Source organism: Panthera uncia, chromosome X (genome assembly GCF_023721935.1).
Source record: "Panthera uncia isolate 11264 chromosome X, Puncia_PCG_1.0, whole genome shotgun sequence".
In the NCBI taxonomy this organism is placed as follows: Eukaryota; Metazoa; Chordata; class Mammalia; order Carnivora; family Felidae; genus Panthera; species Panthera uncia.
Window position 1 is genome coordinate 94599435 of NC_064817.1, and position 27899 is coordinate 94627333.

A 27899-nucleotide genomic window follows, 5' to 3' on the forward strand; every position below is an offset into this window, starting at 1 on the left:
GACCCTACATTGTCCCTTATTATTAACGCAGAACTGGACCCAAGGAGACTTGACTTGGGCTATTTCCAGCCATTGATCAACGTATGGGAATTGACCTGGGAGGCCAGGGTCTCCACTAACTACTTTATAAATAGCTCAGACTTTGGGGACATCTAGGGTGCCCTCTGGGGGCCAGCCTATACCAAACATGGGCCATTCTAATTCACAGAGGGTGTGTAACTTCCCGGGGGGTCAATTTGACCCCATAGTCACCTGAAAATCTCTTTTTAAAATTCTTTTTTTTTTTAATTATTTCTGTTATTCTTTTTTTTTTAACTTTTTTTTTTTACATTTATTTATTTTTGAGACAGAGAGACAGAGCATGAATGGGGGAGGGTCAGAGAGAGAGGGAGACACAGAATCCGAAACAGGCTCCGGGCTCTGAGCTGTCAGCACAGAGCCCAATGCTGGGCTTGAACTCACAGACCGCGAGATCATGACCTAAGCCGAAGTAGGACGCTTAACCGACTGAGCCACCCAGGTGCCCCATCTTTTTAAAATTCTTAATCATACATTCAAAAACAGTTGGTTTTGAGGAAATTCTCCCCATCCTGGTATCCTAGATAGATCCCTCCCAATGTATGGTGTCGCAGGACAAACACGAGGGAAGAGGCCACTTTGTCCACCTGGCCGCTCCCCTCATGGGGATTTAGACAACTCTTAGCATTGGCAGGTCAGTATAAACCCCTAACTCGGATCAGGCCTGTGCGGACCTGATTCTGCCTTGAGCCATATGAGGTCGTCACGGAATTGCAGGGTAGGACCCACTCAGGCTCCATAGCCAAGACCGTGGAGCACGGGCACTCACACACACATTCAGACTACAGACTTCCACCCAGGACTTCCCTGTCCTATGTGGTGTCTGTGTCGCCTGGGAGGTGATCAGACTACCCTTCCACCTCTAGGGCAGGCCTGAACTTGGTTCTGGGTCCCCAGGGACACTTACCCGATCTGATGTCCTATCCTGGCAGAATTTTCTGATTCCCACTGGAGTCTGTCTGAGCACAGCGGGGGCCAACTATTGCCAGGCCCAGTGAGGGTTGGGATCCAGTGAAATCAGTGGTGCTGTACCTTCCTTTCTGTCGCAGAGCCCTTGAAGAGTGGCCTCTCCACTAGCCTCCACCAATGGTGGCTCAAGGGGCCAAGGCAGCTATCGAGTTTCCCGGCCAAAGCACCAAATGTTACAGCAAATACTCGGTGCCCAGGAAGAGACAAACTACACGCACTTGGGGAATCAGGAAAAGATTGTTTATTGAGCACTGGTGCTGGCCCAGTGGAGTCACCTCCAAAGGCTGAGCCCCAAACCTTGGCATCAGCCTCCTTTTATGGCTGGGATGGTAGGGTGTTGAGAGACAAAAGAAAAGGGGGAGAGGGCCCTTAACAGTGGTGCTAACTGGGCAGGTGGTGGACACAGGAGGCAAACAAGATTACAGAAGCCAAAAGTATGCAAGGGGAGAATCCAGCCTCGGGCATCTGGCTGTCCCTGTTATCTCATTTTTACTAGCTTTTCTTCTCATTGCTACTGATAATAATTCATTTAAAAAATTTTTTTAATGTTTATTTTTTTTGAGAGAGAGAGAGAGAGAGAGGGAGAGAGAATCTGAAGCAGGCTCCAGGCTCTGAGCTGTCAGCACAGAGCCCGATGTGGGGCTGGAACTCATGGACTGCGATCATGACCTGAGCCAAAGTCTGATGCTTAATCGACTGAGCCACCCAGGCACCCCATACTGATAATAATTCTTGCTTTGAGCCACACTGGTTCAGTAATCGCAAAGTTGGGGGAGTGCAGGGAAAGATAAGCAAGGGAAATAAAGTAATAAGAATGAGATGAGATAATACAGATGCACATGTAACCACAGTACTGGACAATGCTACAAGAATTCAGATGAACTGGAGCAGAGTTTGGGAAAGGAGAGTCAGTTGACTGAACCCAGCCAGCTGCCTATTTTTATAAAGAAAGTTTTATTGGAATACTGCCATACGCATTCATTTACATATTTTTGGTGGTTGCTTTTGTACTAAAACAAGAGTTAAGTAGTTGGGACAGATCATAGAGCCAGCAAGAGCCTAAAATATTTCCTATCTAGTCCTTTACAGAAAAAAGAAATTGCTGACCTTTTGCCCTAAGTGCTAAAAATAGATATATGGAGACTGTCTAGTGGTGGCACAAGAGGGAAGTGATTTAACACATGCTAAAGAAAGGAAAGAACATGCTAAGGATTTTCTGTTCCTAGTATGCATCAACCTTTGATACAGACTTCAAAAAATGGCAAAAAAGGGGTGCCTGGGGGGCTCACTCAGTTAAGCGTCCGACCTTGGCTCAGGTCATGATCTCACAGTTCATAGGTTTGAGCCCTGTGTCAGGCTCTGTGCTAACAGCTCACAGCCGAGAGCCTGCTTCAGATTCTGTGTCTCCCTTTCTCTCTGCCCTCCCCTGCTCACACTGTCTCTCTCTCAAAAATAAACCTTAAAAAAATGGCAAGAGAATATTCTTTGACAGAATGACTAAATAAACTGTGGCATATTCAGATAATGAAATACTACATGACACTGAAAAATTAATTACAGCTTACGTGCATAAATCACAAAAAATGTTACATGGAAAAAGCAAATCACAGAACACACGCAACTGATAAGTTTTTTGTAAAGCTCAAAAATAAGGAAGACTCAATGGACAGAAAATGTGGTAAAAATCATTAAAAGATAGAAGGGAAAAAATAAACACAAAACCCAGGATAGGGGATTGCTCTGGGGGAAACGGGGAAGAATTTAAGTAGATTCAAAAGCATTGATAATGTTCTAGTTCTTAGATTGATAAATGGTTTCATGGGTGTGTGTTTTCTTAGTATGCTCCATAATTTACATGTCCCACACATTTTTCTGTATGTATTAAAATTATATAATAAAAAGGTTTTTTTTTTAATTTTTTACATTTATTTATTTTTGAGAGACAGAGACACAGAGCACAAGTGGGGAGGGGCAGAGAGAGAAGGAGACAGAATCTGAAGCAGGCTCCAGGCTCTGAGCTGTCAGCACAGAGCCCAACACAGGGCTCGAACTCACAAACTGTGAGATCATGACCCGAGCCGAAGTCGGACGCTCAACCAACTGAGCCACCCAGGCACCCCTATAATAAAAAGATTTAAAACAATTTTTTTTAATGTTTTTTAATTTTTGAGAGAGAGAGAAACAGACCATGAGTGGGGGGAGGGGCAGAGAGAGAGGGAGACCTAGGATCTGAAGCAGGCTCCAGGCTCTGAGCTGTTATCACAGAGCCCAATGCAGGGCTTGAACTCACAGACTGCGAGATCATGACCCGAGCTGAAGTCAGACACTCAACCGACTGAGCCACCCAGGCGCCCCTAATAAAAAGTTTTTTAAAGTATAAAGACTGGGGTGCCTGGGGGCTCAGTCAGTACAGCATGTTAGTCTTTATCTCAGGGTGTGAGTTCAAGCCCCACGTTGGGCATAAAGATTTCTTTTAAAAAACTGGAAAAAAAGTTTTTCTTTTTAAATATTAATGAATAAATTATAAAGGCTAAGTGGTGCCTTGTTGAACACTAGTGCATAACAGTTTGGAGAAAGAATAGCTTGCAGAGATGGTAAATGACAACTAGGACTGATTTCTGGAACATTTAGGCATTTCTCATGGATTCTTTCAAGTTACTTGGGGGCTGGGGGAATCACCCTCAAGCTGATGGAAGAATAGACTTTTCATGGTCCACAAGATGGGGACTTAAGAGTTGCTGTAATTGTGTATTAATTATACAAATCTGAATGTAATTTGTAGTATCAGGATGGTGAGATCTGGAAACCTAGGGGTTACTTGAAAAAGGGAATAGTGTATACAAACACGTGGAAATACGAGAAAAATGATGGCCCATTTACGCAAACGCAAGTATTATTATGCTCTGTGACTAATGTGCAGTAGGCTTGAGAGGGGGATGGTAGGAGAGGAAGACAGAGAGGCAGGCAGGGTTCAGATCATGTATAACATTCTGTGCCATGCTATGGAGTTTAGATTTGATTCCCCAGGTCATGGGTAACCACTAAAGGGCTTCAAGCAGGGAAGGGAATAATCTGATCAGCTGTGCATTTAGAGATGTCCAGGTCTCAACAACTTTTAACTACAAAATAAGGTGACACCTCCCCCTAACTCTCTGCTCCCCAACAAAACCCACTCCCTAAACATAACCTCAGTTCACAGTTTACTAATTAACGATCTTTCTGTACACCTTTAGCAACATACAGTTGTTTCTTTTAAAAAAAATAGATCATACACGAATTGTTCTGTGAGTTTATTTTGCTTACTATTATATCACGGACATCTTTCCTAGTCAGTATACATAGATCTACCCCACCACTTTTAAGGGTAGCATAGCATACCGTATATGAATATACATTCCCCTCTCACTTTAAAAAATTCTAATTATTGCATTATTGTTTGTTTTTCCCCTCTCCTTACTGGATTGACTGAATTGACTGAATTTCCCTTTTTCCTTTTTTTCAACTATTAGTGGTTGGCAAGTTCTACACACTAAATTCTATTACTGGTTGTCTTTTAGTTTTGTTAACTTACATGAATGACACACACATTCTTGTAGAAAAACATATAGAAAAATATAAAACAAAAAATCCCTTCACTGGTAGGTTTGGTGCATAGCCTTCCTCAGTATTTATATACATATATTTGTATATCTACAAATAGGCAGCTTTGGTATTTTTTAATAGTATCATTTCTGTAAATTTGGCTCTACAATTTGCTTTTTAAACTCAATATACTTCGGACAGCTTTCCATGCCAGTGCATAGAGATTTCATTCTTTTTAGGGGCTGCATACTATTTCATAGTACAGCTATCCCTTGTTTTATTTAACCACTCCCTTATTTTTGGATATTTGGCTATTTCTAATTTTTTCTACTACAAATATGCAGCAATGAACATCCTGTGATGTAAATATTTATGCAGGCATAAAAGTAGTTCTGAGGATATATTTGAAGAAGCAGAATCAAGGAAAAAGTATATTTAAAATGTTGATAGATTGCCATCTTACTCTTCAGAAAGGTGGTACATACACAGTCACCTTCAGAATGACTGCTGATTGCCCACACCATTAGCAACACTAAGAATTATCAAACTTTAATTTTTTTGCCAAAATATACATGAATTCATTCTCACTGTAAAACAACCACAACAAAGCATAAGTGCCCTCTACCACCATCCTGTCTCCAGAAATTTATTTGCACCTTGCTATTAATTTTTATATGAACAGTTTCATGCTTTTTTTTTTACTAAGTAAGCTCTATGCCCAATGTGGGGCTCAACCTCACCACCCCAAGATCCCCAAGTCCCATGCCCTACCAACTTGAACCAGACAGGCACCATTTCCTAGACATATTCTTAACAATTATTTGTATTTAACTCTGAATTTAGCTTTTACTACTTCATTTACTCACCATTATCTTCTGAATTGAGGGCACCATACCTCCCTTTCACTAATCCAGGTAACAGTGACATATTCTGTCTTTGAAGAGCTGCATTAGAAAACAGAGAATTCATGTTTGCAGCAGTCCTCTCCCGTATCTGTATAGTGTTCTGGATTCTCAGACTCTGGCTTCTCAACCAAGTGTATCCTATTTTTACGGCTCTTTTTTTTTTTTTAACGTCTTTATTCTTATATTTATTTTCCCTCTTTAATGCTATTTTGTGGAGAAAAAGCACAATTGTTCAGACTAACATCTTAATCTGTCATGCCCTTTTAAATTACGAAGGCTTGTGCCCCCCACTCGCCCCCCGCCCAGTTGCTTGACCGGCAACAGACAGACTCCGGACATCCTCCAGCTATTCCGGAGGGTCTCAAAGTACGACCTCACTGCGATCTGAACCAGGTCTCTAATTATTTTCTATTTTGGCCTCTTCGTCAGGCTACAGAGCCGCGGTTGTTGGGGGTCCTCCCACGTGGTCACCACCTTTAAGAAGATTTTCTCCACAGATAACTATGGCTCTAACATGATTTTCCCTAAATTCATATCGCAGGTGAGTAAAGGCTATAACTTCTAACATACCTTTTAAATGTTTGCGAATAACGAAAAGAAATACAACAAAGAGAATAACTTAAAATTGCCAGAAGCGGAGCCTTGGCTTATCGTCTCTCTGCCCGAAGTCAGGTCCAAACTCAGTAAGCCCCTAAAAGATACCCCCTCCGCTTTCCCCAGTCTCTAAGGGGCTGTTTAACTCACCGCCCCAAGAGGACCAACGGGATTTGTTATGGTTACCAGCGTTTTAGCTATCGATTCGGATCTCCAAACCAACGAGTCGAAATACGAACCACGAACCACGGCCGCCAACGAAGGACCGTCAGTCACGCTAGCAACACGCGAGTTCTTAAAGCTAGGTCCTGCCCACTGAAGCTGGAGTTCCGGCGTATCTAATAGGTCAAGGATGGCTGATTGACAGCGGATCTGACCAATCGCTTCAGGGAAAACCCCACTCACCTAACAGACGCCTGGTTGGCGCCAAGGCAAAAACCAAAAACTCAAAATGTATCTGATTTTGATCCCAACCCCCCCCTTTTTTTTTTTAAAGAGAAAGGGGGAGCCCGAACGGGGTCGGCGGGGGAGGGGGAGAGAGAGAGAGAGAGAGAGAGAGAATGAATCTCAAGTCGGCTCCATGCTCAGCACGGAGCCGACTTGGGCCTGGATTCCACGAACCTGAGATCAGGACCCTAACCAATGTCAAGAGTCAGATGCTCAACCGACTGAGCAACCCAGGTGCCCCGAAAAATAAAATGTTTAAAGAAGAAAAGAAGAAAAGAAAAAGAATTTTGTGGGAGCTTTATTTGTCTGTGCCAGTTTGTGTTTCACACATACCTTTTTCTACTCTTGTGAATGAGATAGTTTGTTTCCTGTTTCTATTCCTGTTATTGTTTGAAAGAAAGCTGTTGGAATATAATAATACAATGGTAATTGTAAAATCTAGGTGGTGTGCATTCACTATAAAATTCTTTAAACTTTTCTATACATTTGAAATTTTTTATAATACATGCTGGAAAATAAAACAAGAGGGAGCTACTTTATAATACTTTAAGAAAGAAAAAAACAAAAAAGTTATGGGATTCAGTGTTTATATCTTACATACAGCTTGTATTAGTTAGAACTCTGGTTTGCAAGTGACAGAAACCCAAGTTGAATAAGCTTGAGGAAAATGGAGTCTATTAGCTTCTATAACTGGGAAAGACAAAGCAGATCTCAGACACACCAGGATCCAGAGACTCAAATGACTAGGTTCTCAGTCATCTCTTCATCTCCATTCTCTGCTTCTCTCTTCTCTGGATTGCCTCATTCTCTAACACTCTTCCACATGATAGAGACATGGCTACCAACTGCTTTGGGGTCACAGCCTTACAGTTTAACATCCAAGGAAAAGAGAGAGCTATTTCTTTACCTCTGATCTGGATTATTCCAAGAAAGGTCTTATATATCTGGCCTAGGACACATGCCTACCCCTTGCAGCTGCTACTGTGCCCAGCAGAGTTTGATATTATTTTCTTTCTTTTTAAAATTTTTTTTAACATTTATTTATTTTTGAGAGACAGAGAGAGATGGAGTGTGAGTGGGGGAGGGGCAGACAGGGAGGCAGAGAATCCGAAGCCGGCTCCAGGATCTGAGCTGTCAGTACAGAGCCCCACACAGGATGTGAACCCACAAGATCATGACCTAAGCTGAAGTCGGACACTTAACCGACTGAGCCACCCAGGTGCCCCCAGAGTTTGATATATATTATGATTAGCTCATCCTGGGTTAGGTGCACAGCCATGTGTGTGGAAGGTGAATGGGACAAGGTACTATCATTGCCTATCCTACCAGGACTATACTGAAAGGACAGTGGGGTGTCTGGGTTGCTCAGTTGGTTAAGCATCAGACTCTTGATTTCACCTCAGGTCATGATTTCATGGTTCGTGTGATTGAGCCCTATGTCGGGCTCTGTGCTGACAGCACGGAGCCTGCTTGGGATTCTCTCCCTCTCTCTTTGCTCCTCCCCTGCTCGTGAATGCTCTCTCTCTCTCTCTCCCCCTCTCTCTCTCTCAAAAATAAATATTGAAAACAGAGAAAGGACAGTGAAGGAGGAGCAGCTCTCCAAAGGAAGAAGAGTGCTATTACTAGAAGCAGGAAAGAAAGAATGCTGCCAGGCAAACTGAAACAGCAGATGTCCACTATATAGACTTCTTAGTTTCCATGTTTTTTTAAATTACATTTATTGGATTCTCAATGCATATAATCATATCATCTGTAAATAATTATTCTTTTTTCTCTGTATTCCTTTTAGATTTATACAGCCTTTTTCATTTTCTTCATTTATTACATTTTAGAACCTTCAAAACATTATAGAGGACATCCGTACCTTATTCCTGAATTTGTCGGGAGATGACTTGATCATGATGCTTGCACATAGCTTTTTAATATTCTTTCCTATGTTTAGAAAGTTCTCTTCTATTCTTTTGTACTTAGAATTTTTATAAGGCATAGCTGCTGGTTTTTATCCAGTACCTTTTGTCCATCCATTGACAGACATAAAAAATAACAATTTTTGTAAGGAATGAAGTACATAAATCACCTGGAAACAATAAGGAAAAGAAAAAACTGGAATGTAGATTCCACCTTCCCTGAAACCAAGAGATAACTGTTACATGAAAGCATAAGTTGTGAAAATAGAAAGCAGGTTGACAGGCAACTGAATGATGATAGCTAGCATTAAGAAGCACTCACAGTATACTATAGACTGTTCTTTTTTTCCTTTTTTTAAGTATATTTATTTATATTGAGAGAGAGAGAGCAGGGGAGGGGCAGAGAGAGAGAGAGAGAGAGAGAGAGAGGGAGAGAATCCCAAGAAGGCTCTGCACTGCTAACACAGAGCCCAATGCGGGGCTCGAAATCATGAACCATGAGATCATGACCTTAGCTGAAACCAAGAATCAGATGCTTAACTGACTGAGCCACCCAGGCACCCCTACTATAGACTGTTCTAAGTGCTTCATGTATGGTACCCGGGCAAAGAGGTTTCTTATTTGTAGAAACCAAACCAGAGAGAGATCTGAATGCTCATGATATGGTTCCTTCTGCTTGTGAACGTTCACTGACCTATACACTTACCATTTGTGCATTTTTGTACGTTATCTGTCAGTAACAAGTTTTTAAAGTAGACTGAAAAACAAAGAAGTGAAAATGAACCTGAGAGGTTATAGACTTGAAGACAACGGTAGTGGAGTGTGCTAGACTAAAAATAGGGGCAATGGAGGAAAGTCAAGGATTTTAGTTTCCACATCCAGTGCCCAGAATACAGGCACCCAGGCTTACAACCCAGGTAGGATAGATTTAAACTATCCTTCTCCAGGGGCACCTGGCTGGCTCAGTTGTTAGAGCATACAACTCTTGATCTCAGGGTTATGAGTCTGAGCCCCATATTGGGCATGGAGAGCACATGAACAAACAAGCAAATAGTCCTTCTCTGGAGAACTAAACCACCCCAGAGAAAAGACTACTGATAGCCCAACCAAAAAGTATCCTGCCATTCGTCCAATCACATACAACAAACACCCCCCCAACCCAAGCACACAGAACTTCCAATTGGCTTTTTAGTGCCTCGCTATTAAATATGAAAAAATGAGGGGCGCCTGGGTGGCGCAGTCGGTTGAGCGTCCGACTTCAGCCAGGTCACGATCTCGCGGTCCGTGAGTTCGAGCCCCGCGTCAGGCTCTGGGCTGATGGCTCGGAGCCTGGAGCCTGTTTCCGATTCTGTGTCTCCCTCTCTCTCTGCCCCTCCCCCGTTCATGCTCTGTCTCTCTCTGTCCCAAAAATAAATAAAAAATGTTGAAAAAAAAAAAAAAATTTAAAAAAAAAAAAAAAAATATGAAAAAATGACCCAGGATTTCAGACAGTTCAAGGAAATTTCAACATGAAAGCCAGAGGCCATTCCAAAAAAACAAAAACAAAAACAAAAAAACAAAAAGAGGAACTTGGATAAAGGGGACAATGTAGGGAGCAGATGAAAACATAAAAACAACCACTAGGCTTCTGCTCTAATTAGTATTTCAGAGAAATAAGAGACAATGTTATATTCATAAAACATGAAACAGGAATGGGGAACAAAAAGCCCACACAGAGGCACACCATTGTGAAATTTCAGAATACCAGAGTTAAAGAGCACAACTTAAAAGCTTCCAGAAGCAGGACAAAAGGCCCGTACAAAGGATTAGGAAGAAGAATAACACTGGGCTTCTCAACAGAAATAGGTAAAGCCGAAAGGCAATGGAGTCATGTGTTCAGTATTCTTAGTGAATATAATTTCCAAGATAGAATTCTATATTCAGCCAAACTATCAATTGAGTGAGTAGAATAAATACATTTTCAGACATGCAGTTACCAAAACTTTTTCTTCCCGTGCGTGTTTTCTCAAGAAGCAACTGGAGGACATGCTTCACTAACCCCAAAGAGTAAACCAAGATGGAAGAAGACACAGCATGTAAGAAACAGAGGATCCGACACAGAAGATTGGAGTAGGAAGACAGAGGGCTCCAAGTTAAAAAAAAAAAGGAGGAACTGATAGATTATCTGTTAATTTAACTGTGTTAAAATTTATATGGAGGGTGCCTGCACGGCTCAGTCAGTTAAGCATCTGGCTTTGGCTTAGGTCATGATCTCACAGTTCATGAGTTTGAGCCCAGCATCGTTCTCTCTGCTGTCAGCACAGCCTGATTCAGATCCTCCGTGCCCCTCTCTCTGCTCCTCCCCCACCTCAAAAATAAATAAACATTTTTTTTAACTTAAAAAAGTTACACTGCAAGTTTGTTGGATGGTTTGGAAGGACTTAGCCATAGGTACAGACAGGGCTGCCATTACACAACTGCACTGGCCATGTGCTGTACAAATCTAAGGAACACCGTACAAAACACACAAAGCAAATGAAAAGGAGGAACAATTATTAAATCCAGGAAAAGAAAAAAGTTGTTTAAGAAAGGAAATATAACCATAATATAGTACTGGCTCATCAGTGAATTCTTTTTATGTAATCATAATGATATAAACAAAATAGTTGATCCCAAAATTGCTGTAATTCTACCAAGATGAGGAGGAGAGGAGAGGTGGAAAGGTAAGAGAGCTAAATAGTCCATGGCCATACCACACTGAACATGCCCAAATTCACCTGATCTTGGAAGCTAGGCAAGGTTGAACTTGTTTAGTACTTGTATGGGAAAACTAAATAAATCAAGATATATCTATGCAAAGGAATACTATGAAGCCACAAAAAAGAAAGGGCTGGAACTATATGTACCCATTTGAAAGGTATTTTTGATGCATTAAGTGGGATATAAAATCAGTTATAGCCCAATGTGTATTGACTAATCCTATTTTTGTTTAGAAATATGGGGGTGCCTGAGTGGCTCAGTTGGTTAAGCATCTGACTTCAGCTCAGGTCATGATCTCGCAGTTCATGGGTTCAAGCCCCCATGTCGGGGTCTGTGCTGACAGCTCAGAGTCTGGAACCTGCTTCATATTCTGTGTCTCCCTCTCTCTCTGCCCCTCCCCCACTCATGCTCTGTCTCTCTCTCTCTCAAAAATAAATAAACATTTAAAAAAAAGATGGGGGGGCGCCTGGGTGGCTTAGTCGGTTGGGGGCCGACTTCGGCTCAGGTCATGATCTCGCAGTCCGTGAGTTCGAGCCCCACGTCAGGCTCTGTGCTGACAGCTCAGAGCCTGAAGCCTGTTTCAGATTCTGTGTCTCCCTCTCTCTGACCCTCCCCCGTTCATGCTCTGTCTCTCTCTGTCTCAAAAATAAATAAACGTTAAAAAAAAAAAAATTAAAAAAAAAATTTTTTTTAAATAAATAAATAAAAAGATGGGCCATTTGTGGGGTGCCTGAGTAGCTCAGTTGGTTAAGTGTCCAACTTCAGTTCCGGTCATGATCTCATGGTTCATGGGTTCGAACCCACATCGGGCTGTGTGCTGACAGCTCAGAGCCTGGAGCCTGCTGCAGGTTCTGTGTCTTCCTCTCTCTGCCCCTTCCCCACACGTGGTCTGTCTCTCTTTGCCTCTTAAAAATAAAGAAACGTAATAAAAAAAAATTTTTTTTAAAGACCTCTCCCTTTAAATAAATAAAATAAAATACAGACTTCTGCTCTTGATGCTGAGGGAAGATCTATCTCCAGTGAAGAGGGCCTAGTCTTTAAAACCAGAGGTCCCCGACTGTTGGAGGCATCATCTCTGGCTACTCTACCATGTTGGCTTTGCAAGGGCTCAGGGAGGTCAGAGGCCTGTCTCTTGGGGCAGTGGGTGGTGGGGAGCAGAGGCTGCTGTCATAGGAGGCCTACTTGAGCAAAGTCTCTCTGAGCTTGAACCTGACTTCTCAGCCCTGCGCGTGAAATTGGGAGAAGCCCCAGAGGGTGGAGGCTTTGTCTCTGGGCATTGTAATCAGCATTAGCTGAGGCTACCACTTGCTGTATATGGTTCTGCCGGATGTGTCCTGCACAAGGATGCACATTTGAAGGTGTATGTGGGAGGGGAGTAAAATCTTCTAGCCTTGTGCCCTCCTGCAGGAATGCCACTATTGGCAGAGAAAGGTAGTTTGTTTTACAATTGGCCTATCCAAAGGGGTGCCATTTTCTAATCAATTCACCCTGAGGGGGCACTTTTATTTTAGGCAATTTTTCTACTCTGAGGGTTCTGCTAGTGGCCAGCTTGGCCCTCTCAGAAGTACTGAAATGCAGATACTAGGTTTCTAGATCCTAATGGGGGTTGATTAGAAGTCCTGAGTATTCAGAAGCCAGCACTGTAAGAGGCCCTTTCCCCTCGCCTCTCTCGGAGTGAGTTCTAGCCACTCTCTTTGCTTCAGGCAAATTGACGTAAGAAAATTACTTTGGTCAGATTAGATCAAGATGACAGCCTAAGCACTAGTAACTTTGTCCCTATTGTCTCCTCCCCAAATCCTTTAAAAGGACCAAGAGTGGGATAATTAAAGGCAAGTGTACCATCAGCAGTTCAGAAATTGTAAAGAATCCCTTGAGGATAGAAATCAGATATAATCATATTGATAAGAGAGGAGAAGGAGCCCAGTCTAAAACATGCAGGAGAAAATTATTTGAGCAAATCCAGAGAAAATCAAATCTCAGAATGAAGAAATACAAAAAGGGGGGGGGGGCGTGTCCTCTAGTCAATTACAGAATTGCATTCAGAAAACAAAGATCAATTCTGCTCCTCTGTGACTAGCCCTGCCTGTTCATCCCTCAACGCACTCCAAAGTTAAAACCTAAAATTTCACACCAAAGTTAAGTGAGCGATTTGCTTTACAAAGTTGGCTTGTGTGAGTACAGGATTCTAGAAAAAAACAGAGCGGACCTTGGTATGTATGATCTAGACTTCCACAAAATATGTGAAAATCAAAAAAAAAAAAGAAGCACCTCTGGCCAGGAGAGAATACCCTCAAGTCCTCTGCCAAACTAAAATTGTTTTGGCAATTTACAGAGAGCTAGAGCAATAGCGTTTCTACCTCTTCCAAACCCACCCACTTTATTTATTTATTTATTTATTTTTGATGTTTATTTATCTTTGAGAGAGAGATTGACAGAGTGTGAGCAGGGGAGGCAAAGGGAGACACAGAATCCCAAGCAGGCTCCAGGCTCTGAGTGGTCAGCACAGAGCCTGATGTGGGGCTTGAACTCACAAACTGCAAAATCATGACCTGAGCCGAAGACAGACGCTTAACCTACTGAGCCACCCAGGTGCCCCTAAACCCACCCACTTTAAAGTGAAGCCTCTTTACCCACCACTTTATTTTTTTAACGTTTATTTATTTTTTTTGGGGGGGGAGGGCAGACGGAGAGGGGGACAGAGGATCTGAAGTGGGCCCTGTGCTGACAGCAGAGAGACCGATGTGGGGCTTAAACCCACAAACCATGAGATCATGACCTGAGCTGAAGTTGGACGCTTAACAGACTGAGCCACCCAGGCACTGCAGTATACCCATCCACTTAAAAACAGCACATGCAACCCACTTATACAGAGCCTACCTGCTCAGGAGACAGGCCAGTTGGGGAACACAAATCTGCAGAGGAAACCCAGGCAAGCTATGTTTGCTAATGATTTGTCCCTTATTCATGAATATATATGGACAACAAAGAATTACCGAAAATATTTGGAGAAAATCTACAACATAAAAGAGAAGAACAAAAATGAATAAATAGTACAATTGACCCTAAGTGGTGAAGGGGAGTGGGGAATGAAATAATATACAGAACAAAACTCCAATTTTCAGATTCTAATTTTTAGGCATATTCGGAACACATTGTAGACATATTCAGAACCTCTATGAATGACTCAGGTAGGCATTACAGCAAAATGAAAAATGAATCCTCAAAACAGGAACATTGTAGAATGTAAGAAATAGTGCTAAGCAAAGAAATATAAAACTTCGAGTTTTCCAAATGCTAGCAAAAAATGAGCACCATTTCAGGGGTACCTGGGTGCCTCAGTTGGTTAAGTGGCCGACTTCGGCACAGGTCATGATCTCACGGTTTGTGGGTTCGAGCCCCGCATCGGGCTCTGTGTTGACGGCTCAGAGCCTGGAGCCTGCTTCAGATTCTGGGTCTCCCTCTCTCTCTGCCTCTCCTCTGCTTGTTCTCTCTCTCTCTCTCCCTCAAAAATAAATAAATGTAAAAAAAAGATCTTTGAATCAAAAGAAAATATAATTCAGAGCTAAAACTATTAAGAGACAAAAGGATACTTAATCCTGATAAAAGTTACACTTGGGGCGCCTGGCTGGCTCAGTCAGTGGAGCACGCAACTCTTGATCTCTGGGTTGTGAGTTCAGGGGGCATGTTGGGTAGAGATTACTTGAAAACAAAATTTTGGAAAAAATAACAATAAAATAAATAAAATCTTGGGGAGACTGGGTTGCTCAGTTAAGGGTCTAACTCTTGGTTTCAGCCCAGGTCGTGATCTCATGGTTCGTGGGTTTGAGCCTCATGTCAGACTCTGTGATGCCAGTGCAAAGCCTGCTTGGGATTCTCTCTCTCTCTCTCTCTGCCCCTCCCCGGCTCGTGCTCTCTCTCTCTCTCTCTCTGTCTCTCTGTCTCTCTGTCTCTCTCAAAATAAATAAATAACACTTTAAAAAACATAAATAAAAAATAAAATCTTAAACAAAGAGGTACATTCCACCAAGAACATGTGACAATCATGGACGTTAATGTATATAACAAATGAATGAAAGACACACAAAGTCAAGTCTGTTAGAAATACAAGGAGAATAAAAATTTACAAATAACCAATCATAGGAAGGAGATTCCCCCTCTCTTGCTCCCCCTTTCCTCTCTCCCTCCTTCTGTCCATATCCCTTTCCTACCTTCTCCCCTACTTTCCTCTAAAAATATATATTTAGCAGCTAATACATGTCAGGTATTGTGTTAGGTACTGTGAGCACAATAGCAAGCAAAACAACCTTGGTGCCAATCAGTGGAGCTTACAGTCTAGTCAGAGAGACAAATGTTATTCATTTTTTAAAAAGTTTACTTATTTGTTTTGGGAGGGAGAAAGTGCAAGCGGGGGAGGGGGCAGAGAGAATGGAAGAGAGAGAATCCCATGCAGGCTCCACACTGCCAGCATGGAGCCTGACACAGGGCTCAATCTCACAAGCCTTGAGTTAGTGGCCTGAGCCAAAGTCAGACACTTAACTGACTGAGCCATCCAGGCACCCTGAGACAAACATTATTCAAATATTAATTCAAATACATGTAAAATTATAACTGTGATGAGTGCTCTGTAGGAGAGGTACACAGAGGTGTGAGAGGTCAGGGAAACTTCCCTGAGCAAGCAAAACCTCTCCAGAGATCTGAAAAGTGCATGGGAACTAACTCAATGAGAAAGGAGAAAACATATTCCAAGAAGAGGGAAGGGCATGTGCAAAGGCCCTGTGGCAGGAGGAAGCCTACTGCATATGAAGGACAAAAGAGAGCTGGTGCAGCTGTGGCTCAGTCAGCAAGTGGAGAATTTTAATTAAATTTATATTTTAAATGTTTATTTATTTATTTTGAAAGTGGGCGGGGGAGGGCAGAGAGAGAGGAAAAGAGAATCCCACACAGGCTCTGCACAGCGCAGAGCCCAGTGCAGGGCTTGATTCCACAACCTTGGGATCATGACCTGAGCTGAAATCAAGAGTTGGATACCTAATCGACCGAGCCACCCAGGTGATTCAGCAAGTGGAGAATTTTATAAAATGACGCTGAGGAGACAGATGTTGGCCAGATTGTACAGGGACTCAGAGGCTATGTTAATGATTTGTGTCATCCTAAGCACAATAGGGATTATTGAAAGGATTAAAAGTGAAAAAGACAACTCCATCTGTAAAAGGTACTGGATGAGGGGCAAACATCAAAACAGGGAGGTCAATTAGAAGACTACAACTACCTGTCTAGTGAGAAAAGAATATATCTTAGTGGTGGTGAGAGTGGTAGACACTGAGAGAGAAGAGAGCTTTAAGAGGTGCTTGGTGAGCAAAACTGATAAGGCTTCAGGATGGGTGTTGCATGAAAACGGGAGAACCGGGACGTGACAAAGGTGACCTGTCCTGGTTTTCTGGGTCTTGCAAATGGATGGATGATGGTGTCGTTCACCAAGATAAGGAACACTGCAAGAGGACTAGATTATTGTTTCTGATTTTTAGAGGGAAGAGGAAGGAAAGAGTTTGGTTTTGAATATGTTGTGTTTGAAGTGCTTTTGAGACATCCAAGAGGAGATGTATAGTAAGCATGGGATAAAAATATTTGAAGCTCAGAGAAAAGCTGGAGATACAAATTTGTGAGATATACGAACAGGTGGTAATTGAAATCCCGGATTTGGATGAGATTTTATTTTATTTTTTTAAAATGTTGATGTCTTTTGAGAGAGACAGTGCAAGCACAAGCAGGGGAGTCCAGCATGGGGCTTGATCTAATGAACCGTGAGATCATGACCCGAGCCAAAATCAAGAGTCAGACACTTAACCGACTGAACCATCCAGGCACACCAGGATGATATTTTAAAGTGAGGAGATGGGCTATAACTGGGTTGAATGTTACCATTTAGTGGTTGAACAAAGGAGGATAAGGAGGAACCAAAGAGGTATGAGAAAAGCCAGGAGAGTGATGTGTCAGATAATCCAAGGAAAGGGAATATTTCAAAAAGAGGGGAAGGCTGTGTGGAGGTTCCCCCCAAAATTAAAAATATAACTACTATATGATCCAGCAATTCCTCTTCTGGGTGAAAGAAAACAAAAACACCAATTTGAAGAGATATATGCCCTCCACGTTCATTGCAGTATTATTTTGTTTAAAGATTTTACTAAGTAATCTCTATACTCAACATGGGGCTCAAACCCACAACCCTGAGATCAAGAGTCACATGCTCCACAGACTGAGCCAACCAGGTGCCCCCAGTGATGCATTATTTACAATAGCCAAGATATGGAAATGACCTAAGTGTCCACTGATAGATAAATGGATAAAGAAGATGTGATATATATATATACACTGGGATAATACTCAGCCATATAAAAGAATGATATCCTGCCATTTGTGATAGCATGGATGGCCCCAGAGGGTATTAAGTGAGATCAGTCAGACAGAGAAAGACAAATGCCATATGATTTCACTTCTACGAGGAATCTAAAAAACAAAACAAACAAAACAAACAGAAACAGACTCATAGATACAGGAAACGAACTGTTGGTCACCAGAGAGGGGAGGGTTTGGGGGATGGACAAAATAGGGGAAGGGGATTGAGAGGCATAAATTTCCAGGGGTGCCTGGGTGGCTCAGTTGGTTGAATGCGTTGATTTCAGCTCCGGTCATGATCTCACGGTTCAGGGCATCGAGCCCTGGTTTCGGGCTCTGTGCTGACAGTGAAGAGTCTACCTGGGATTCTCTCTGTCCTCTCTCTCTGCCCCTCCCCTACTCACATGCTCTCTCCCCACCTCCCTCTCTCTCTCTCTCTTTCTCAAAATAAATAAATCAACTGTTTAAAAAAAAAGAGGTATATACTTCCCGTTATAAAATAAATAAATCATGAGGATGTAAAGTACAGCATAGAGAATATAGTCAATAATATTAAAGTAATTGTGTGACAGATAATAACTAGACTTATTGTGGGGATTGTTTCATAATGTGTAAAAATATAGAATCACTATGACGTATGCCTGAAACTAATAGGGTATTCTGTGTTGATTATACTTCAATTAAAAAAAAAAAAGAGGGAACGGTGACCTATGACAAGAGCTGCCTACAGAGTAAATAAATGAGGATGAAAACATGTCTATTACATTTATAGCAACATGAAGGTCATCTCTTTTTTTTTTTTAACTTTTTTAAATGTTTATTTTTGACAGAAAGAGAGAGACACACAGAGTGTGAGCTGGAGGAGAGGGAGGGAGACACAGAATCCGAAGCAAGCTCTAGGCTCTGAGCTGTCAGCACAGAGCCTGACACGGGGCTCGAACTCACAGACTGTGAGATCGTGACCTGAGCTGAAGTCGGACGCTTAACCGACTGAGCCACCCAGGCGCCCCTTGATGAAAGTCATTTCTGACTGCTCCAGTTATTTATTTCTGCATAATCCACAATCCCAAAATTTAGTGGCTTAAAACAAAAACTTATTATTATTTTTTTTACAAGTTTTTAAAATGTTTATTTATTTATTTTGAGAGAGTGTGAGCAGGGGAGGGGCAGAGAGAGAGATTGGTAGAGAGAAGTCCAGGCAGGCTCCACACCATCAGCACAGAGCCCAAAACGGGGCTCAATCGCACAAACCATGAAATCATGACCGGAGCTGAATCAAGAGTCGGACGCTCAACTGACTGAGCCCTCCCAGCGCCCCCAGTTATTATTATATCCCGTGGTTATTTGTGTCAAGAGTTCAGACGGGGGCCATCAGAAGAAGCTCATGCCGGATGACTCGAATAGTTCTCCAGTGTCTCCTCATTCGCACCAACACATGATATTATTTGCCTTTTTTGAAATTATTTTTTATTTTTTTCAAGTTTATTTATTTTGAGACGGGGGCGGGGGGGGGAGACAGCATGAGTGGGGTAGGGACAGAGAGAGGGAGAGAGAGAGAATCCCAAGCAGGCTCCACGCTCTCAGCACGAAGCCTGATGAGGGCTTGATCGCACGACCCTGAGATCATTACCTGAGCTGAAATCAGGTGTTGGAGGCTCCACAGACTGAGCCACCCAGGTGCCCCTGTTCAGTTTTTAATAATTTGAAAAATTTCTGACACCCCAGTCTTATCTTTTCCCTGCCTGGGTCCTACAGCCAACGTTTCTCCATGGAGCCCAGGTTTTTTCTATTGGAGAATGGAGGAAATTTGGTAGTATCTATTAAAGTAAAAATCTACTTAACCTTCAACCTTGCAGTTCTATTAGGAATATAGCTTAAAGAGGGGCTCCTGGGTGGCTCAGTTGGTTAAGTGTCCGACTTCAGCTCAGGTCACCATCTCACGGTTCATGGGTTGCAGCCCCACGTTGGGCTCTGTGCTGACAGCCCAGAGCCTGCTTGGGATTCTCCCTCCCTCTCTCTCTCTGCCCTTCCCCCATTTGCACTCTCTCTCTTTCAAAATAAATAAATAAACTTAAAAAAATACTTTAAAAAAAGGAATCTGGCGTAAAGAAATAATAACACTGTTTTAAAAGAGGTATGTGCAAGCCATTTTTTGTGTATAAGCATTTTAAATGCATTATTGTATGTATTAATAATTCATTCAACAAATACTTCTTGCATGTTTATTATGGGTTCATCACTATTTTAGACCTTGGGAATAGAGCAGGGAATTAGACAAAGTACCTATCCTCTTGGAGCTTACAATTTAGTGGGAGAAATGATCAACACTAAAAAATGGATAAATAAGATGAATGTAAGACAGTCCTGCCAGTTGGAGTACTGGCAAAAAATAGATGGTACATTCTAATGCAAGAATTGATGAGTTTAATGAAAGAATATTTACAAAATGGTGAACAATGGTAAGGGAAATAACAAGGAACGATTCAGCACCCAGAATGGGAGAGGGGTGAGAAGACATTACCATAGCTTGTCATTAAGAAGCAAGGGGAGGAAGAAGTTAACTGGAACTTGGAGAGAAATATAGCATTAGGAGAGAGTCACTGGCTAGGAATGCGGCAGCTGCTGAAAAAAATCATGGTAGGGAGGGAGATGGGGAATTAATACCACAACTTCAGTCTCTCCCACCCTCCTGTCTCTTCAGGGGGCCTTTCATAGGCACAACCCAAAGGGGAAGCCAGAAGGCCAGGAAGCCTGTTGTTGAAGATCATAAAGCCTATTGTTGCAGGGCTCAGAGCAGGGTGGAAAGGGATAGAGCAGATCTGGACAGGCAACACGAGAATATTCAAGTGCTGTGGGCAAAAGAAGGGGAAAAGAAATAGAAAGTGAAATGGGTCACTATTTTATTTATTTATTTTTAAATATTTGTTTATTTTGAGAGAGAGAAAGAGAGAGAGAGAGAGTGCACAAGCTGGGGAGGGAGAGTGCACGAGCAGAGAGAGAGGGAGAGAGAGAGAATCCCAAGCAGTGCCACACTGTCAGTGCATGGAGCCTGATGTGGGGCTTGAACTCACAAACTGTGAGATCATCACCTGGGCTGAAGTCAGATGCTTAACCAACTGAGCCACCCAGGCAGCCCCAAAATGGAACACTATTTTAGATAGTATTAGGATAAGGTAATATTTGAGGAATGGCATGGAGAAAGTGAGGGAGGGAGTCACATGGATATCTGAGAGAAGCACACTCTAGAGGGAGCAAAGTGCAAAGACCCCGAAGTGTTATACACACAGTGAAATATTACACAACAACCAAAATGAGTGAACCACAGCAATGTGCAAATATATGTGGATGAGTCTTAGAAAATTAAATATTGAGGGGAAAAATTATGCTCTGAAAGAGTACATATAGTCTAATAATCTTTTTATTAAAAAGTAAAGATAATAAAAATACATTTTTAAGAATGATATATCTATACATGTATGTATGTACACACACATACACACTCGCAAACATGTAAATAAGTACAATAGAATTGTATTAGGAGCATCTGGGTGGCTCAGTCGGTTAGGCGTCTGACTCTTAGTTTTGGCTCAGGTTGTGATCTCATGACTTCCTGGGTTTGATCAAGCCCCAAATTGAGCTCTGTGCTGGCGGCTCAGAGCCTGTTTGGGATTCTGTCTCTCTCCTCTCTCTCTGCTCCTCCCCCACTCGTGCTGTCTTTCTCTCAAAATAAATAAACTTAAAAAAAAAAAAAGAATTGTATTAGAGTGCCACAGAGTGATGAACACCAGATTCAGGATGATGGTTCTTCACCTTGGTGGGGGGGTGGGGTAGAGGCAGGGGAATGAGATTGGGGGCCATGGAGTCAGATTTGGTTATTGGGTTCATGGATACTTACTACGTTATTAAAAATAACTAACTAAAATTGAGCTATACTTGGATTAATAAGGAGAATGTGTCATTAATCAAGGGTTATGATTAATTTAGTCCTGTTCATCTGAGGACCAATGAAAAAATGACAGGCTCTGAGAACAGTATGGACCATGCTTGGCATTCTCGTGGAAAAGCAGGAGGGCCACTGTGGTTGGAGCACAGTGCAGGAAGGGGAGAGTAGCACTAGATGACATGGAGGGATGACTGAGGGCCAGATCGCATAGGGGCTTCAGGGCATGGTGATGACCTTGGACATTATTATAACTGAGATGGGAAGCCACCTGGAGTTTTAAGCAGGAGAGTTACATGATCTGACTTATGTTTTATGTTTTATTTTTTTTTAATGCTTACTTATTTTTGAGAGAGAGAGATGGACAGGGCACACACGAGCGGGGGAGGGGCAGAGAGAGGGAGACAGAGAATCCGAAGTGGGATCCGGGCTGACAGCAGACAACTGGATGTGTGTCATGTGTCAACTCATGAAAGGTGAGATCATGACCTGAGCCAAAGTCAGAAGCTTAATTGACTGAGCCACCCAGGCGCCCCATCTGAATTAGGTTTCAAAAGGTTCACCCTATCTGCTGTGTAAAAAGTAGACTGTAAGGTGGGGGCAGGCACAAGAGTGGAAGGAAGAAGGCAAACTAAGAAGCTAGTTTAGTAGTCAAGGTGAGAGATGATAGCAGATTTGACCAAGTCGCAGTGGTAGAGGTATGTGAGAAGTGATGATTTTGGATAAAGATATATATGTACTGTATATACATATGTATATATATGTTTTTAAATTTTTTAATGTTTATTTATTTTTGAGAGAAAGAGAGAGAGAGGCATGCAAGAGGGGGAGAGGCAGAAAAAAAAGGGAGACAGAATCTGAGAGAGATTCAGGCTCCGAGCTGTCAGCACAGAGTCCGACGCAGGGCTCGAACCCACAAACCATGAGATCGTGACCTGAGCCGAAGTCAGACACCTAACCGACTGAGCCACCCAGGCGCCCCTATATATGTTTTTTAATGTAAGCTCTAGGTCCAATGTGGGGCTTAAACTCACGACCCTGAGATCAAGAGTTGCATGCTCTGCCAACTGAGCCAGTCAGTCTCCCCAGATTTTAGATATATTTTGAAAGTAAAGGTGATAGTGTTTGCTGATGGACTAGATGTAGGGTGTGAGAGGGAGGACTTAGATGATTTTTGACCCAAGAAAATAGGTGGATGGAATTGCCATTTACTGAGGTGAGAAGACTGCAGATTGGGAGATGGGGACAGGAAGGGAGATGTACAGAGCCACAGAGATCAGAGTGGGTGGGATGAGGGGTGACTTGGGAGTCTGGGTCTTCTTACGGGACTGATGTAAGTGGAGATAGATGTTGTAATGAGAGCAGTCCCTGGTGGATTCAAGGTAGATAGTGATGGTGAGGTGGTAGGGAGCACTGGGTATCTGTGCTTCCACCTGACTCTTGTTGATAGAGGTGAGGAAGTGTGGGGAGGCTTGAAATTTGCCCCACTCTGGGCCCCCTTTTGAGTACTGTTGACAGTGGGTGAAAACCTCCAAGAAGTGTGGTTTTAGTCCCAGTGTATGAGTTTATTCTTGACTTCTGTGAGGGGCAGGGCTGTGTATAGGGTCCCCAGTGACCTCCTGGTGTGCAGTTGAGGATTTTTTAAAAAAGTTCATATATTTATTTTGGAGAGAGAGAACCAGCAGGGGAGGGGCAGAAAGAGAGATCTGAAGCGGGCTCTGCGCTGGCAGCAGAGAGCCCAATGCACTGCTTGAACCCATGAACCAGGAGATCATGACCTGAGTCAAAGTCGGATGTTTAATCGTAAGAGCCACCCGGGCTCCTCAGTTGAGGACTTTTGAGGTTAAGATAAGTGTTAGAGCACAGGGCCCTGACCCCTCATAATGGGAGGCCAGTAGAAGTTCTGAAGAGCATTGGAGTTCTATGGGTCCGTCCTACCCTTCAATCCTCTTGTCACTGCCTAAATGACTATCAGAAGAGACTAGTTAAATAAATTATGGTACATACATACTGTGGAATGCTCTATAGCCATCAAAAGCAATGAAGTACTGTGTACCTATCATCTATAATCTGACATAGGAAAATCTCCAAGATATATTTCACCTATAAAGTAAAAAAAGCAAAAGCAAAATAGCATGCATAGTATGATCCTACCTATGTTTACCTATATATGTAAACACAGCAAAAAATTTCTGGAATGATACACACAAAACCATCACCAGTTATTACCTATGGGGACGGAAGGGAAGGAAGGCAAGAGCCCAGGAGGGTGGGGTGGGGCGGGGCAGGGCAGGGCAGGGCAAGGGGGAGGACTTGAACTGTTGTGATTTAGAGAGCACTACTTGGGTTCAAATCCAGATTCTGGTACTTCATAGCTTCATAATCTTGGGCGAGTTACTTAACCTCCTTTTTCTTTAGTTTCCTCATTTGTAAAATGGAAATAATAATAGTATTCATTTTATAAAGTCACTCTGAGAGTTAAATGAGTTAATATATGAAAGCACTTGCAACAGTGCCAGGCACAGGGTAAGTACTCAATAGGCGTTGCCTATTATTATTGTCATTATTGTCTGCCCCTCCCCTGCTCATGCTCTGTCTCTCAAAAATGAATAAATAAAAAAAAATTAAAAAAAAAAAAGAGGTGAGTTATTTACTAAGACTGAAGGGGCTGCTGAGGAGTGGGAGTTCTGAGAATTCAGAGGTTTTGAAAGAATCATCGGAGACAATAAGAGTGGGCTGAAAGCAGGAAAGGATTCCCCAGGAATGCTGAGGGTCCATTTGTGATTGGAAACCACAAATTCAGAGCAGTACCAATTTATTCAACCATGTGCTTTTTCTCTTGCAGTGTTTAACAACTCTAGGGTGGAGGGGAAAGGCTGTGGACCAGATGCCAGGATCTTCAATGAATCAGTAAAGGTGTTGAGGTGTAACCAAATGGTATGAAACTTAGAGGAAGAATCAGGGTTTTTCACCTGAGGGTGAAGGAGGAATTATCTGGAAGTTGTAATGTGGTTGGAGGAGGATGCCCACCTCAGCTCCTGACTCTGCGGTACACACATGTGTTGGTACAAATGGTTTTCACTTCAAAGGGCAGTAAGGGAAGCTCCATCCTCAGGGGAAAGCCATGAATATTCAGGGATGAGTTGGAGAGGATGGTAGGAGAATTTGTTAGTCATGGAATGGTGTTCTAGGAGCCACAGCAGAAGGACCTGAAGTTAAGGTGGAAATGAGAGATCAGGTAGAAAGCACAGAGGAATATGGGGAAAACAACACCGATATAGTAATTTAATAATAATAATAGGGGCACCTGGCTGCCTCAGTTGGTAGAGCATGGGACTATTGATCTCAGGGTCTTTTTTGTTTTTAAGTTCATTTTTGAGAGAGAGCGTGAGAGTGAAAGTGGGGGAGGGGCAGAGAGAGAGGGACACTGAGGATCTGAAGCAGGCTCCACGCTGACAGCAGAGAGTCTGATGCGGGGCTCAAACTCACAAACAGCGAGATCATGACCTGAACGGAAGTCAGACGCTTAACCCACTGAGCCATCCAGGTACCCCTTGATCTCAGGTTCTTGAGTTCAAGAAATGTGCTGGGTGTAGAGCTTACTTTAAAAAAATATTGACAATAATAACTAACAATGCTTTGCATGGATTAGTTCATTTTATCTTCACAGCAACCTCATCAAATAGAGCCTTTATTGTATAGATGAGAAGACAGACACAGTCTGTTCAAGTCACTTGCCCAAGGTCACAAAGCAAATAAGTTGAACTGGGTGCTTACATACATGACAGTGACAGAGGAAAACAAAGATGTGAATGAGGCATGGTGAGTTTGACTTATCACAAGTCTGGCAAGATCGTTAGTCCTAACACTCTTCTGATAAATAGGGGGCTCTCAGCTCTCTCCAATTTTCCTGTATTTGGCCCTGGAGGCAGGAGCTGCCATATTGGTGCGACTCTTAGGTGTGCCCTACCCTAGTGGGGGATCAAAGCCAGGCTGCAGAGAGCTCTAAGGTGTAAGGCTGAGAGGCAGTTTGTGGGGAAAATGACCTTAATGGAAGACATCACAGGCCGTAGATTTTTTTTAATGTTTTATTTATTTTTGAGAGACAGAGTGCAAGCGGGGGAGGGGCAGAGAGAGAGAGGGAGACACAGAATCCCAAGCAGACTCCAGCTTCTGAGCTGTCTGCACAGAGCCCGACACGGGGTGAGATCATGACCTGAGCCGAAGTTGGATGCTTAATCGATTAAGCCACCCAGGGACCCTCATAGATTGTAGATTCTGAGAGATGTGAGACCCAGCAGGGGTCTGGCAGTGACCCAATTCTTTCTTGCAGTAAGAGCCACTTCTCCAGTGTTCCAAACTGTGGCCTAGCTCCTAAAGAACCCCCTCTTTACCGGCTGCTCTGAACGGTTTTGGTGCCAGACTCATCGCTTAAGGAAGCTTATGAAGAATGCGAGGCGGTCTTACCGCAAACTTCCCCTAGCACCATTTTAGAGCTTTGTGTCAAGATGACCCTGTAAAATCCTTTCGTAAATTTAAGGGGGCAAATACCATTGCGAAGCATTTAATGTTTATTATGGCTAGGTCATTTGTTTTAGTGAAACGTGTGATATGATAGACTTGGGTTTTCTGTGTCTTATGCTGTATGTACGTTGAAGCACCTCATAAGTTGTGTGCAACATTCATGCACAAATTACAGCACAGAGAGCATGTTTGACTAAAACGTGAAAGTCCTTCATAAATACTTATTGCATGAATAAATGAAGTTCATTATTTTAATTTTTGAAGAGGTTTAGTATGAGGTATTCTTTTGTGACGTATTGTTATAGCAATGATTTATTTGAAGATAAGTCTTTTGTCAGGACCAAACCCCCAATTATATAGCCTTGGAAAAACAAAATCCACTTCATGATGATACCACTTACAACACAAAACCAGAAACACATTACAGTGAAAATTGGGTTCTCTTTATGTATCTGTGTAGGTGGGTCATGAATGAAGGTATTCATGCACATATACAGAACTAAATATCTCATTAATGCTAGTGACCTAATTTAGCATTTGTCATAATTCAGATTCAGTTTCTGTGATTATCAGAGTATATGAAAGTGGATTAAAATATATATGTACATATTGTACATGGGAATATATCTATTCCCATGGATATGATATTTGTCATAATTTGGATTGAGTATGAATAATTTTATAGAATTAAAAGCTATTATTCCTAGCACTGCAAATATTTAACTGTTTTGTTTTGTTTTGTTTTGTTTTTTTTGCCAGCACAGAGCCCAATGCAGGGCTTGAACTCATGACCCTGAGATCAAGACCTGAGCTGAGATCAAGAGTTGGACACTTAACCAACTGAACCACCCAGGCGCCCCCACAATTCCCATTTTAAAGACCTATGACAATTTCTCAGAGAAATAAAGCAACTTTCCCAAAGCCATAAAGCTAATAAATCTTGAAATATGTTTCACCTGTCTAAGAAAATAAACTGTATTTTTTTAAAGATTTTTAAGTAATCTCTACACCCAACGTGGGGTTTGAACCTACAACCCTGAAATCAAGAGTTGCATGCTCTACTGACTGAGCCAGCCAGGAGCCCCCAGTATGATCTTTTTTACACTCATCTCAAACCACTTAATACCTGTTTATTTCTGTTATAATGTATTTGTTGTTACATGGCAGGCTCCCAGGGTGATGTGCCAGGAGAGGAAAGCTATTTGGCAAGAAGCCTGACAGTGTAGCACCAACCACAGCTTGGGGTCTGGGCTTCAGTTTTACATGTTCATAAACTCAATATTCTAAATGTCATAGAGTTGATTGATGCCAAGAATGTGGAGTCACGCTAAGGAAGTTGACAAGAGACTGATGTATAAACCAAAATGACAGTTCATTAATTTACAAAGATGAACAATTGTTCATGAGGATTTGAAAATAGTGAATTCTTGCCAGGCAGGTCTTCATGAGAAGCTAAATTATAATTAGAAGATCGTTCTTACCATAGAATCCAGGAAAAGTGAGTTAGTTGTACAATTCAAATACATACGTTTGTTGTGATTGCTCTAAGTGCCTATCTCCCCAATATATACTATTTGCTCCCTGGAGACTGGTTTGTTTGTTTTACATGTGAGTGCAAATCCACTCCACCACCTGGGTGGTGTCTGTTTAGTTAGGTTTTGTATGTTTCTATAGTTTCTTGGCTATTTTTTTAAAAGTAGGCTTTATGCCCAATGTGGAGCTCAACACGGGGCTTGCACTTACAACCCTGAGATCAAGACCTGAGCTGAGATCTCCAGTCAGTCTGCTTAACCTCTGCTTAATTGACTGACCCACCCAGGC

At 42.3% G+C, this 27899-nt stretch overlaps 1 protein-coding gene and 1 long non-coding RNA gene across 2 annotated transcripts in view; one reads left to right on the plus strand and one right to left on the minus strand.

Annotated features, from left to right (window-relative positions):
* The window catches only part of CUL4B (cullin 4B), a 55528-nt gene extending 48765 nt beyond the window's left edge, over positions 1–6763 (minus strand). Inside the window, exons 1-2 of the mRNA XM_049644766.1 lie at positions 6315–6763; positions 5496–5573 (exon numbers count right to left, since the gene is read on the minus strand). Coding sequence (XP_049500723.1) covers positions 5496–5556 — 61 coding nt within the window. The 5' untranslated portion in view covers positions 5557–5573; positions 6315–6763. The remainder of the gene's footprint in view (positions 1–5495; positions 5574–6314) is intronic.
* On the plus strand, positions 5694–27311 carry LOC125932280 (uncharacterized). The gene is made up of 3 exons (XR_007460572.1): positions 5694–6075; positions 24400–24491; positions 26843–27311. It is a non-coding gene; the product is annotated as an uncharacterized LOC125932280 (long non-coding RNA).
* Positions 27312–27899: the final 588 nt, after the last annotated feature.